This window comes from Strix uralensis, chromosome 4, assembly GCF_047716275.1.
Source record: "Strix uralensis isolate ZFMK-TIS-50842 chromosome 4, bStrUra1, whole genome shotgun sequence".
In the NCBI taxonomy this organism is placed as follows: domain Eukaryota; kingdom Metazoa; phylum Chordata; class Aves; order Strigiformes; family Strigidae; genus Strix; species Strix uralensis.
In genome coordinates, this window is record NC_133975.1 from 114,512,607 (window position 1) to 114,527,536 (window position 14,930).

General features: G+C 35.3%; 1 protein-coding gene across 9 annotated transcripts in view; it reads right to left on the reverse strand.

The window, feature by feature from the left end:
* Positions 1-14,930, reverse strand: part of TTC7B (tetratricopeptide repeat domain 7B) — a 146,588-nt gene that overhangs the window by 29,715 nt on the left and 101,943 nt on the right. For 5 of the 9 annotated variants that reach the window (XM_074868596.1, XM_074868590.1, XM_074868592.1 and 2 more), the window contains 4 exons: positions 14,042-14,206; positions 12,192-12,242; positions 6,451-6,591; positions 1,731-1,933 (listed from right to left, as the gene is read on the reverse strand). In XM_074868596.1, the coding sequence (XP_074724697.1) occupies positions 1,731-1,933; positions 6,451-6,591; positions 12,192-12,242; positions 14,042-14,206 (560 nt within the window). Of the gene's footprint in view, positions 1-1,730; positions 1,934-4,943; positions 5,045-6,450; positions 6,592-12,191; positions 12,243-14,041; positions 14,207-14,930 lie in introns of those variants that run through there. The other 4 variants (XR_012628942.1, XM_074868593.1, XM_074868597.1 and 1 more) reach the window with 4 other exon arrangements.

Here is a 14,930-nt window from a genome sequence, read left to right on the forward strand (position 1 = left end):
CTTGCTATTTGCCCAAAACAAGAAATTCACTAAAGCTTATTTAAATAAATCTAAGCTCTAAGGTAACTGTTATGTTGAAACAGTAGCATTTTATATCGCTTTCTAAGCATTGCTAGAAAGCCATATCAAATAATTTTAAAATACCAAATTTATCACAGAAAACAAGGTATTTTTTCACAGAACTTTGGTTCATAAACTGATTGTCAGCTTAGAATTGTGAATACAAATATTACAAGTTAATGTTTCAGGTGTTGCTATAGAGGCTGGTACCTCCACAGTGCTGTTGCTATAGCTCCCCTGCCACCAAGATCATATCTCTTTATAATAAATAGGTAAATATACACAAAGTGTTGAGATGTACAGATATTCATCTATACACAGAGGCAAGAGTAAACACTGCAAACTTCCTCCTGCAAATACTTTTTGCAATAGTCACTAGATCAAGAAGGATACAGAATCTTGTACTTTTTCCCCACAAGGAATTACATAGACAAGTATTTTTATAGCATACATCTTTAATACTTGTATTTAAACAGTATAAATCTCTCAGCATCTATTCAAAACAACATCTTAGTAGAGAAAAGTTCTAGAGTAATAAAGAAAGCTCTTAAAAACAAAATTTTAAATTTTAAGAATGCCTAAAAAGGACTGGCCATTCCAGTGAAATGAAGAGTTATCCTCCAGCTTACACTCAACTGAAAAGCTCATAAAAAGGGAACCTGGATTGGACTCACAGTATTTTTCATCTCACCTGCCTCTTAAGGCAGCTAATTTCCCAGTCATTCTGAAGAGCATTGTGTGTTTACAGACTATTCAAAGGTGGATTCAGAGGAGGGGCAACAAGATACCCAGAAAAAACATAAGCTTTCATTTTCACTGAGCTGCACTGCTTTAGGTCGACTGCCTGCTTCTTCAGAAAAAGGAACCTTTTGGCATTTGTCAGTAGGCTCAAATATCTTGAAATGCTGAAAAGGTGAAACAAAAAACTTTCCCTGTGCTGCCTTCCTATCTGATCTTTTGTCTCGTATGTTTCCCTCAGGGATGCACGAGAAATTTCTCTGAATAATTCATAAGCACCTAGGCAGAAACCAGCTTCTACTTCTGAACAAAAAGATGGGGTAAAAAGCTGATCGCAGCTGTTCTACTCTGCCCTATCTGGAATAAAAAAAGAAAGTGATTTTTCTAAGACAGTAAGCACAGAATATATACATGTACATATATATGAAGTATATAAACAAACATGCATTTATGCTGGGGAGGGTACCTTTGTACTTAAAGCTACACACTCCTTTGACAGCAAGACTGATTCTCTACCTTTCAAAAAAACCAAGAAATCATATAGCATGAAGGTAATCAATCAACACATAGAATTCATCTTTTAGTTTGGAATTAGAAGAATGACTGGTCTTTCCTCTAGACTACAGTATCTAACTCTTCTCTTATTATGAGCCATCCTTATTGCCCAACAGCACTGAAAGTTAGGCAGATGCAAATGACTTCTTTTTCTGCAGTCTCTGTTAGGACTGAAATAGTCTTATATGCCTGCAGATGCTTTTTATGTTCCAACACACACAGAAGAGAGAATAAAAAGGCAGAAAAGACTGTTTCCAAAGCTATTTGGCTAATAAGAAAACTCATAAATTATGGGTTCCTCGTACAAAGTTAAGGTTTCACAATACAATATCATAAATTGAGACAAAAGTACTTGGAAAAATGGACTCAAGACTTACCAGCCTCTGCATGCTTTTCACATGGGTAGGACTAATAGATAAGGCCTCTTCATACCAGCGTTTGGCTTCATCGATATTTCCACGAAGTTCAGCCACCTGACCTCTCATGTAGAGAACATAGTGTGACATCGGAAAGAGATTAGCTGCTTCTTGGGTACATGCTGTGGCCTCAGCGGGCTTCCCAATTCCTATGTAGACTTCAGCTGTGGAAGAAATGTGAGGACCGATGAACGATTCTTGCTTCATCATATCATGACTAGATGTTGTCACTTGTGCTGTATTTGTAAATAGTTTCATTCTAAACAAAGGCTATTTTCGTCAAAAAACTTCGCAGTTTAAGAGAAATTATTACATAAATTATTTTAAATGAATTATTCTTTTAGGAATGTTGCTTTTCTAAATGTAATAGGAGTTTGAACCTCTAAATGACTGTTTTAATCACCAGAAGACTCTTTATAATTTGCCATTTTTAACTGGTCTTTTTTTTTTTTAAATTTTAGTTTTATTTTTAAGATGTGAGCATGCCAGTATTCCAGTACTATTTAAGAACAGAAACCCCAACAAAAAACAGCACACAGAGATCCTTACAGTAGGTAAAAGAACACAACTAATTATGGGATTTTCAGGGAGCAGTAGGAATTGCTCCAGCTACCAACCACTAAATGGCAAGCCTGGTTCCAAGTTTCCTACTTCAGAGCATTTTAAAAGAAATATAATGTTATTTGATATGAAAAGTTTCCTGGTTAAGTTAGCAGAACATGTGAAATGCTTAATCAGCATTCTGATCTGATAAAATTTGTTGGTATTTCCAAGCGTTTTATCCAAGATATCCTCCAGGAGCTAAGAATATTTAACTCTGTAGCTTAAAAAAAAAAAAAAAAAAAAAAAAAAGCAGATATATTTAATTTAACATAAAGCACTCCTGATGAAAGCAGTTGAGTAGCCTGACACACACTTGTCTAGATCAGATTGACTACAGGGAAAAAAAGGTTCGTTCAGTAAGTGATTAACAACTAAAAACAGAGGAAGTATTTGCCTTCAATAGCTCTTGTAACACTCTTGAACACTGCTATTTCACTATCCTGCTGGATTACCTTAATCTCTTACTGAAAGAGTGGGAGAAGAGATACTAAATGAAAGAAAAATATATTAAAGGTTCTCAGGTGGGTTATCTATTTATGTTGGTATAGACCCTAGAAAAATTGAGCCTCAAAATAATTGTATAACTGCATTCTACTGCATCACACTGTACAAGAGTCTTATAGATTAAATCAAAATGCTCCATCAAAACAGCAAAGTGATCTATCGCTGTTCAAGACATGCTTCTCACTGTACAGTACAGGCCACCCATCTTGGTTTCAAGGCTGTCAGATCAGGATCTCACAATACAGTAGTGGATTTGGGATTATGCCTAAAACTGAATGGGAGTGATGTTTGAGTGCCTTTAAAGGATCCTTCTGAGATAACTGCATCAGACTTAATAGTATCCCTAACTAGTCAACTTCAGTATAGCAGAGTCTATAAACCTTAACTTACAGGTGATACCTGCTATGAATATTCATAATTATTTTCATCAAAATCAATTTATAACAATGACTAACAAAAAATGGACTTTCAATAGCTGTTGGTGAGTAAGCACAACTTAAAGGTCCTACTAATTTTCTATTTTTTTAAACTGATTTTTGTAGGGTTGCTGAAGCAAATGATTTTCTTCCCCTAAGATCTGATCCTATTTATGGGAGAACGATTTTTTTTTACCAGAATAGCATTATTTTGCTCCTCAGTTGACTCAGTCATTTCACAGAACACATTCTACCTAACATAAATAGTATGTCCATGTGGATGTATGGATTAATGCAGCTTATTTTTAGAAATTAATTAAATGCTTTTTGATGGAAAAATGTCTCATCCACATGAAGGACTAACACATGAAATTGCAGATCCAGCAACAGTTTTTTTCCTCCTAACCCCAAAAGAAGCACCTCATCTAGTCAGAGATGGTACTGTGTAACTAAAGAATGGCAAACCTGGAAGATAACGATGCGATAAAATACTGAAATCAAAATCTACATTTGGGAGAAGTTAAATTTTTCTAGGATTTTACTTTTACTAGCTGTTCCTAGAATCCAAAGAACAAGTTGTAGCTGTAATTTGAGAGCTGGACATAACAGCATTAAGTGTGAATTGCACTGAGAGGGGTGGGTTTTTTTAAAGAAACCTGAAATATTTTGGAAAAGCTTTGGGTACTTCATGCTTCAGTGCTTTTCTAAAAGCTATGTGGTTGATATTACTACATGAGAAACAAGATTTTAGTGAGTATAAAATATACTACATTATTTAAATGCTAACCATCTGAGCTCTCCTGGTTTTACTGTCTCTTCTCCAGCATCACCAGACTTGAAACACAGTTTTAAATACATACTCCCAAGTTGCTCGGTGCAAAGACAGTTAGGAAAAATACAATTTACACAGACTATAAAAAGTACTAAGTAAAAGCTATAATTATTAGCAAATAATATATAGAATTAAAAATGACTTAAGTAGGTGATTATCTGCTACCACAATAATTCTAGACTGAAAAAATAAGCAGAGATTGGCTAATTTACTAGTCCACAGTTGAAATTCTATATTCCTTGAGGGGAAACAAGTATGGTATCAATGGCTTTTAACACTAGCCAACAGAGGCTGCAATACTGCTTATAAACTAGCCTCATGTTACTGTAAGAGATACTAAATCTTGCTGTCCTGCTTACTAATTGCAGCAGAGAAACTTGACAGTTATTAACGGACCTTCCTAAAAGTATTACATTTAAAACAAAAGAATTCCTTTATGTTTAAAGTTCTAACAGCATTATTTTTAAAATAACTTCTCCTTTTCTCTACTAGAAGTTATGCTATTAATCACCCCCCCACATCCCCGCCCCCCAAGAAGTAAAGCACTGCACCATACAGGGAATCAAACAGTTAAATGTGCCATAAGTCTAAAAAAGGAAGCAATTTCCCAATGGTAAATCTTCGCTTTTATTTAAAGAACATGTGCTGTAAGTAAGGCGTTAAGTAATTTTATCACTGCAAGTAACCCATATATACTGATGAAGATACCTTCCAGAATATCTGCTTTGTATTGTGCTTCTGGGAGAAAACTTTATTCTGAATGTTCCTACAGTAAAAAGCCTTTCTCAAGGCAGGACAAGTAGCTGAATAGCAGGATACCTAAACACTCTGAAATGCAGCACGAATCACCAGCCTTAAGTATCAAGAACAGGATCATTCCAAAGTCAAGAGGAAGTAGACTTCAGGTTGCAGTACCTTCTCTGAAAGCAAACAGAAGCTCTCTTTCACCTCATTGCTCTCCATACACAAAGAGTCAAAGCACTCTTCCTACTTTGTTGTGTTCCTCCCCTAGATCTTTAACAGTTTAGTTCATTCTCCAACCCAACTCTCTCCTCCTTCCCACCCATGCTTCCTCCTGCTTGTAATGAAGAATACAGCCTACAGACCACGCTTGCTGAGATAGATATTAAGAGTGGAAAGTGGACTGTGCAGCAGATTGCAGCAGCAGACCACCCATGTGATGCAAACGTGACTAAGTTGTGAACTAAAAAGGAATCAACAAAGAGTGTCCAGACCTCTCCTTTGTGGGTAAAACAGTATCAGTCACTTGCATGGACTGGGTAAGCAGCAACACGACATGACCAACAAAAATTAAAAGACAGAAAATAAACTGTGGAACAGGCTGTCACAGAAGGTTGAGAAATTATCAGCATTACAGATGTTAAGAGTTACTGTGGATGGCTGTGATGGTTTATAAATACTTAAAATCAATGATGCCACAATGAAGGGCAGGTGACTACACTATGCCCTGGTGGACTTTGCCTTGTTCGTATCTGTGTTGCTTTCAAGGAGTCTTTCCACCCCCAAATAAGATTGCTCTTTCCTTCCAATGTTTAAAGTTATAACAGCACCATCATTGCTCTTGCCTTCCAATCTTCTGCGCTTTTACTCTAAAACACTAATTAATAACTGGGAGTCATTGCCCTGTAATGACTTTCACACAATAAAACTGTTACTGCAAAATCGGTAAATTAGAATGCTAAGAAATACAGCATTGTTTTGTTGAACATAAACATGAAAGAAAAAAAATAATTATGGCACTGAAAAATGCTCAAATCTGAGAGCAGACCAAAGCAGACCAATTGCCGAGTTCTAAATTACACCTTTCTGATGCAAGTATCAATAAAAACAATCGCACAGTATACATTTTAAACTGTGTAAAAATACACTGGATCATAATTTTTTGGTTAAAATTTTATATAACAGCTAGTTGTGATATTGCGTTTAGCTTGAGGCTTGAAGCAGCATAACAATACTAATTTGACTCAAGATGACTCCACATTTAGAAAAACAATCCTGGGTCTTTTAGATTAATGAAGCTAGAAGGAAGAGAACTGAATGAGAGCTTATGATCACAGCTGCAAGGGACAGGTGGTTACTACTACCCTTCTTTTGCACATATGCAGAGTTATTTATTTTCAACGATAAAGCTTTTCTAGTTGCAGGAACTATTCAGTAATCTTACAAACATCTTTTTCCAACCTGGAAAAAGTTTATCTGATAAGTGGTAACAGATTCTGAATGAAACCAACAGATTTTTACAAGTCCTTAGGCTAGCAAGAAAGGGGAGGGGAAAGAACAAGGAAGAATTTTACTTTCACACTACCTGCATGAAGCCATATTTGAGCCAGAGTCATCCAAGGATGCAGGGGACCTTGTTTAGGGGCACTGCTTTGCAGAGATGAAGCAACCTCAGACAGTGCTTGCTCCACTCTGGAAGCTGCTATTGATGTGGCATGGACTGAACCTGTAGAGTAATGAAAAAAAAATTACCATCATAGAAAGAATGAAGGTCACACACATTGCATAAAACATTTAATCATAACCCTTTTCATAAGAGGTTTTACCCCAAACTCCTCAAGATTTAATTTACATGTATCATTTTGGAGAAGTTTTTTGAAATCTCAGGTTAATTTTCCTTGTTATGAAAGCTTTTATACTGGTCTGAAACACTCTATAAAAAAAACCCACACAGAACATTGGTAACTATACCTGACACATTTTTGGGTTGCTACTATGAATATTCTCTATTATACCTGACACCTCATTTCTGGCAATGTACGATCCAAAAAAAGGTTTGTGATGGTACTGTACACTGTAATGTTCAGGTTGCTGCATGCATTTTGATGTTAGTAATTGCTATGTCTTTCCACAGAGTGCAATTAGAGGACTATTTTAAGGCTAATAAGAGTACCAAAAAAGAGAACTAAAATATACAAGATGATCACAACATACCCCATCACAAATACACAATTAAGCTGCACTGAATGTAAACCTTAGCTAATCAAGAAGCCTGAGTTAAAATGCCTTGTGGCAAAAAAGTCCCTTGCATAAAGAACATTCCCAAAGTATACTATGTAAAGGGTAATTCTCATAAAATGAAGCATTTATGAGTGAGATTAGAATATCACTGGCAAATACTACCCTTTTCAAAGTACCGGAAATAAAAAAGCTTCTATGACTAGAGAATATCTAATGGCAACTGTACTTTGGATAGCCAATTACTCTTTTTTTTTTTTAAATCAAGACTGTGAATATTTTAAGCTACACTCTTTCTTGCCATCTAAGCTTTAATGTGTCTCTAGTTGTTTTGTAATTATAACTGACTAGGCCTCATTAATAAATAATAGAAATTAAATATTCCATATTGGATCAGATGAGAAGTCTTCTAAACCCATCAGCATACCTGTAATGGTCAACAATGGCAGGTACCCCAAAAGAAAGTATTGAATCCTATATAGGTTGAACTGCACCCCACAAGCTCGTCCTCATCACTAGCAGTTAAGAAATAAATTAAACCTTTGCTCTCAATATCACAGGTTTTCTAAGAATTTTAACAAGAAGGGATTTGCCACATAAAACATACATTCTTGTGTGACAACATAAACAGCAAACCAGAAAAGAAGAGGAAGTTTGTCTGAAAGTGTGCATCATGTTTCCCTTAACTGACAGAAACAAGGGAAAAGCAGCACAGGATATAATTAGCATTTCATACGTCATTATGAACAACAAATTGCCCTTGAAGAGCTGAAACAGTATCTGGCTGTGGAGTTTGCTTTCCTTTACTGGCTGATGAGACAACTCAAACTCCAGCCTGCAGAGTTGAACATTCACTAAAGTTTTTGTGTGTCTTATCTTTAAGGCTTAACTTCTGAAGAAATGTAAAAAGGAAGTCTAAGCAAGAAGCACGTGAAGCGTGTTCCAAGAAAAATACCAGCAAAGGTACCATAAATAAGCACTAGTGACCAGTAATCCTTTTCTTGTCTGACACCCATTTCTGTAAATGCACATCCCTGCAGCCTGTCACTTGCTAGCCTTCCAGGGACTAATAGTGAAAGAACCTCCTAATTTTCCTGGAAGAATTTGTAAAGAAAAGGTATGATTCACAGACACAAAGGATGTCATCTAAACCCTTCCTTCTGAAAAGCAAGTATTCAACTTAGAATTAAAAAGGGCCTATATTTTCTATTATTTAAAGCAAGGACAATGGCTGCTAACCAGGCCACAAGTAATTTCATACAGAAAGTGTGCTGGTGCATTTTAAACCTCTAGTACATACGGTAATATATTATTAAAACTTTTTGTACATCAATTTCTATATAAAAAAGAACTATACTGTGATAGAATTCTTATGAGTTGCAGTGCTACCTATATTAAAGTTAAAACGAAGTGGTTACCAAGTGCTTTCTATGGTAATTAACTCCTACCCTGGACTTTATTCTGAGTGGCAGAAAAAAGAAAAAAAATTTAAAAAAATATTTCTAGAAATTCTTTTTCAAAGTGTTATTATTCAAATTGCTGATATTCCCCATTAGGAAAAAGGTATCCCTTAACATATTGCAACAATTAGTTCTCTGAAGAAAATACATACATAGACAAAGTAAGTCTTCAGGTGTCCTTACTTCAATCAAACTACTAGAAAATAGTTACCTCCTATCTTCACTAAATTAATACAGCTGATACAAAAACATATTCTAAATTAATCATGAATATTAACAATCTAAAATTCAATGTGGACCAAGTAACTGTTTTAGAAACTCAGAGTGCAGATTATTCAACATAATCAACAATTTAAGCTGCCTCTGAACAATATCCCAAATAAGTGGATTCTTGGGGCTTAAGTTTGAAAATCGATGTTAAACAGCATACAAAGAAATTTGTGTAATCTTCTGCAGCGTGTTTGGAAATCCCTGCATTTGAAATCCTTCATGCTTGTAGAGAACTCAAAGATGTTGCAAAACAGCATAAGAGCATGACAATTGGGCTTTTTTGTTTCTTTAAAAACCTTCCTTGCAGTGTTTATTAAGAGAGATATCAAGCACAGGGCTATACAGTTTCAAAAGGAGGAGGGATGACCTCTAGTACAGGCCTGCAGACCTAATCAGCACAGCCACTGTATCATTTATCGTGTTTTTACATCTTTGCTATTATTTTTTTTCTTTCATTCTTTCTTTCAGGGTTGGTTTTTTTGTGTTTGTTTTTTTTTGTTTGTTTTGTTTTGTTTTTTTTTTTTAAATAACAGTAGTCTTTTGACACTGCCCCATCAGGCATCTTTCAGGTACACTGCACTCATGCTGACAGCTCTAACCCATAAACCCCTAAATGCTTCTTTAGTATTGCCACAATTAGCTGTCATCTGACTCACTACTGGCTCCTTCTGTTAAACAGAATTAGTAAGCTTTCATTTTGCAGACAACTAAAAATAATTTAAAGATCCTGTGTACTAAAAAGCTTTTTCCAACCTTCCTCTAAATTTTATTCAACCCTTTTCTTATTAGAACTAATTTATCTGAACTATTTGTTCCTTGTTCTAACCCAGGGGTGCCCAGATTCAGATCTTTATAGTCACATTACAATTGTAAAATATATAGTAATTTCAACTACAAGTGGTAAAGATACATAGTATTTTGTAAGAAACTGAGGGTAAAAAGTGGATCTTAAAGTCTGATCGAGGCCTCACAGATCCTACGTAGTCACTTATCTAGTGGCTCCCCGTTGGTTTTGTCATAAGCTCTGCTCTCTCTTCCCAGCCTTATCTGTATTTTTCTTTCTTTGGTCTGTGCTCAGTACCCTCGGCCAAACACAAACATACGCTCACTTTCAGTGTTACCATTCACTCAGTTGTAGCTTCCTTCAAATGCTCAGATAGATTAGTAGTAATTTCTGGTTTAAAATTTTATCATATCTTTCACACACACAAATATCCTTGCTCTTCCCTGACAACTTCTAGACCTGCTGTTATAGCATGACACTTAAGAATCAAGAAAAAATTCCCTCAAAATACCACAAGCAGCAAAGAGTGTTTATTTTGAAATATAAAAGCATGAGGCCTGGAAAAGTAATATAACACCAAATGGATCCTGGCTACTCACTTTCATTTGTTTAGTTTTGTTCTGAAGATTTATACTAAAAGGCCTAAAAAGGCCAAGTGTGAAACAGCAACTGCCATTACAAGATCTAGAATTCACTACTTAAATTACTTCTTAATTAACATCTGGATCCACAATCACTTTGCACACTGGAAAGTGTGACAAACGGTCTTAATCATAGCAAGATGTTTCTAAGACAAAAAGGTATAACCTCCCACTCAAGTTTCCTATAATAACATTTGTCCAGAATTTACAGTTTCTACTCACCATACTAACATATTATCTGCAACAACCATGTTATGTCAATGTTTCAATTCAATCTCAAATAGAAAACCTACCAACAGCCCTGTACAAGCACAATTTAACCAAGAAGTTATCTCACAGAAACCTTTCTTTTCCAAGTCACACCTACAGTTCAGCTTCTGTGAACAACGAAGTGTTCGATTTATTCTCGTCAGGCTTTTCTTAAGATAAATATTACAGAAAACCCATCTTTTAAATACCATTTACAAGTCACCCTACGTAAATAAGCATGTTATGACTTCAGTTCTTTCCTTGGTTATTTCCCAACAGATTCTTCACAACGTAGCCTAATGGACATGAACTAAGACATGGACTCTATCAGCCCTTAGCTGGCACGCAGGCTTGGAGAAAAACAATATCACTTCGCTATGTACATAAAATTTTCCTTCTGAAAATGAGTAAAAGAATGGACTGTCATCCTTCATGTTCATATGAACTGACACAAACACTGTAACAGGATTTCTTTTTACACCATAAAAGATAATATTAGTAAACATTTTTTATATTCATCACTTTTTCAGTATTTCAACATTCATATAAAGAAAAAAATGCTTTAACAGCAATGCTCATGCAGGAGAAAAGAGGAAAAACGCCATGACTTTCAACTTTACGTGCACACAAAAGTGGCAGTAAGAGTATTAGTGGTGTGACATACAGAGAACTCTATGCTAAAAAAAAGCAATTGCATGATACAAAGAGGCAGTACCTTCTGCAGGACTAATGCATCACTGAAGTGATGCATTTGATAAGATAGCGTGGCAGGTTTAACCAAAATTAACAATTTTTCCTATAAAATTCACTAAGGGTCTGAGACACCTTTCACAATCACAAATTACAAAGCTAGCTTATCTTTTGGTACAGAGGTATGCATGGACATATTAGTAGTCAGGTATGGGCAGCATCATTCATAGAGCATCCTCTCAGCTCTTTGAAAAAGATTTTCCATGCTTAGTCACTGTCAAACATGCTGTTTTATGTATCTTTTTACTTTTCTTTCCTCCACCAAATTGGTCTTCTGTACTACCTCATAAAAATCAATGAAAAAGTGATCAATGAAAAAAAATCCCATAATTTACTATTCAAGGCTAAACACACAGCTTTATAACGTAACTGGTTAGAGAAAAAGAACGTTATTTCATATCCAGGTTAAAGCAGCAGTTATTTTTATTGATCTATATACTTAATTCACTCTTATTTAGCTTGTTTTCATAATTTCATTTTTTTAAAGTGTACTTTTAAGAGATTTATTCTACAGGAAAAATTTGTACCACAAGAGAAAGCAGTAATTTATTATGACTCATGACAGCAGTTGCAATGATGCATTCTGGACCACTGTACTCCTTTGGAACAGCAGCATCATAAAATCTTCTCTAATACAACATACTGGCAGCTTGCCATTATGTTATACAAGACCTTCCTAACATATCTTTATTTGCAGTCCTCTAGAAATGAATACTGCCTCTTTAATTATTAAATGCAAGTGTTAGCTGAGTGCATTCAGATCTCGTAAGATTACAGCCCTTGGGGTGACTGAATGGGCAAAGAGCATCAGCCTTGCTTTACACACTATCAAGCTTCCACTACTGATGGACAAAACCTGTACGTTTTGTGGTAAAGGAAAAGGTGATTTAAGTCCTTAAGAAATGAATAGAACTGCACAGTGAATACTACTTACAAACTGAAAAAAGGGAGTAAAACCCATGAAAGTAAGCATCTGATGGATTGCCTTTGAACAGATCAAACCACAAATTAAAATCCAAAGTAAGAAGGAGGAGAAAAAATTTCTATATATATATATGTATATATAAAACCCAAGAACTCCAAGAAAGCCAGGGGATTTCTGATAATCTTCAAACTGTAAATCAGGTTTACAGGGCTTCAAAAGATAAAAAAATTAAGAAGATTACTGTTTACAATAAATATTTTCATAGAGCCTTTGCTACACCTCTAAAATCATGTTCCTGTTCAACAGAAATTGGAAGTCAAGTCAATAATATAAAGTGCCTTTTGCTTCTTTCACTAGAAAAAAAAATTGAACTAAACAAGATATAGAACATGAGATTTTTCAGCCCTGGTAACTATACTAACAAGCTCTAAGCATCTAGGCAAACCTCTACTTACTCAAAGATAGAGAACTTTAATTATTTACACTAAACAAAGGACTCCAATCTGTCTTTTTTTCATGGTTCTGCTACTTCTCATGCATATGGTGGAAGCTCCTTCCCCTGAGGGTACTGTAGCTTGGAAATGGAAAACTTGGGCTTTACATAATGGAATCCATGCTTGAGCTTCTGCGTTCTTTCAGTTTGCCTTCATTCTTGAGTGGGTTCTTATTAACTTGTAGCTTTGCAAAGAACAAGTAATTTAATGCTAACTGGGATGTATTGTTTATAGAGTAGGTCTGAGCAAATTCAACTCGACACCCAAACCTGTAATAGCAATCAATCAGCTATTCAAATGCTTCAAGAAGGAGGTCAGCCTTCAACTAGTTAAACTTCTGTAAGACACAGATTTCTCAGAGTCTAAAGGAAGCACCTTCCTTAATTTCCAGTTACAGGCTTAGATATGAGCTAGTGTTTTTAAAACTTCGGTCTTATGTCAGCTATTTTAACAAGTAAATTTTGCCATTACTCAAAGATTTATTTTCTACATGTTGTTAGGAATTAATATCTTTGACATGATATCAGTTAAAGGCTAGGTGTCAAAATGAATTTCTTAAGACTGGATTATAGCAAGTGCAGTGACAAAACCAGCACTATGATAAAGCTATGAGTGAAGGACTATTTAACAGAAATAAAAAGGACTTAAAAAGAAATGTCTGGAAATCTACGTTGATTTTACCCTGCCACCTGAACTACTCTGGCAGCATTACTGTGCAGTTTGTATTCAAACAACAGGGAGATTGATCTTACAACATATTTAAATTGGCATAATTTCAATGAACAGAATGGTTCTTGACTGGAAATAGCATTATGCTGATTTTCACTGCTCTAATACCTCTGATTCATTCCAATATGCCCTACCTGCAATATGAAAATACACACTGATGTTTAGGCAATTTTTTCCTTCATGTGAATTTTCAGGGAAGGGTTTTGGATGCAATTAGCTACAGGTTTTCTGAAATCAAGTCACTAAAAAACTGTACAGATAAGAAGGAAATTCTGTGGAAAGGACAGTTTTGTTAAGCAAAAGATGCTAGCAATGGAAATAATTTACAGCAGTAAATGCTACAAAGCAGTCTTGGCCAATAATCTTTTACCAAACATCTATCCTTTTCTGTAACAGTCATGAGAACAGAGTATTAAATATGTCTGTAACTTTACCTCTTTTGGGATCAATAAACAGTCTATTCTGATGAAACTCTTAAAACCCATTCAGCATTTAATGAAGGGCATCTGAAAGTCCAGATTTCACTGACACTCTGTTGAAACTTAAACTGTTTAAATAGGGTTTATCAGTTATGAAGATTATCAGAAAAATACAGCACAAACTAACAAACGCATCAGGAATAGAAAGCCGATTTACAGTGAGAAGGTGTACAAGGTTCAGGAACTTGGTCACAGTATGCAGAGGCTGCATGGGGCCAGACAAAGGTATCTGGTTTAGGAGGAGGATGAGGAAGATGAGAAGATACAAACAGTTGGAGAGGAGACTCAGTTCTTGAGAGAGAAGATGAGGAAGTATCAGAGGCTAAAAAGCGAAACAAAGAGAATGATAAGGGTGTGGGGGGGCAGGAAAGAAAAAAGATCCAACAGGGTTTAATGGACTCACGGATGCCAAAAAATGCAAAGTATTTATTTCATCATTCAGTAAAATGGAAATGGCTTCTACATAAAATAAATATCACTCCTTCTGAAAGTAACATAAAAAAAAAATACCCTGTACTCATATGTACTCTCCTTCCATACTAAACTAGATTAAAAAAACAGATTAAAGATTTTTTCCCTATGTTCTAATGCATAAATTTGTAAAATATATCTAAGGAGAAATGAAGACCAAAGTTTAAAACTCAGCTACTATTGTTTCATCCTATGATAAACTAAGTGGACTACAACCAATACTCAACAAATTGAATAATCTGTTTTTAAAAAGACTGAATGCAACTTACCTTAACCAAAATAGCCAACTGAGTCTCAAGTGATTTGCATATGCGCATCTATCTATGGATATGAAATGTATTTGCCTCCCTGTGAGATTTTATTTCAGTGATTCATTCATCAAAAGTTTTATTTTTTCCTCCATATTTATTTCCTTCATCAATATATACAAATATGGGTGCATGGCACTCATGGCAAACCAGCTGAAATAGAAGGCAAACTTAAAGATTTACCAGAATTATTGATGAGGGCATAGAATTAACAGTCTAGCCTTGTAAGAAATCCACAATACACTCTTTTGATACTTCAAAGGTTAC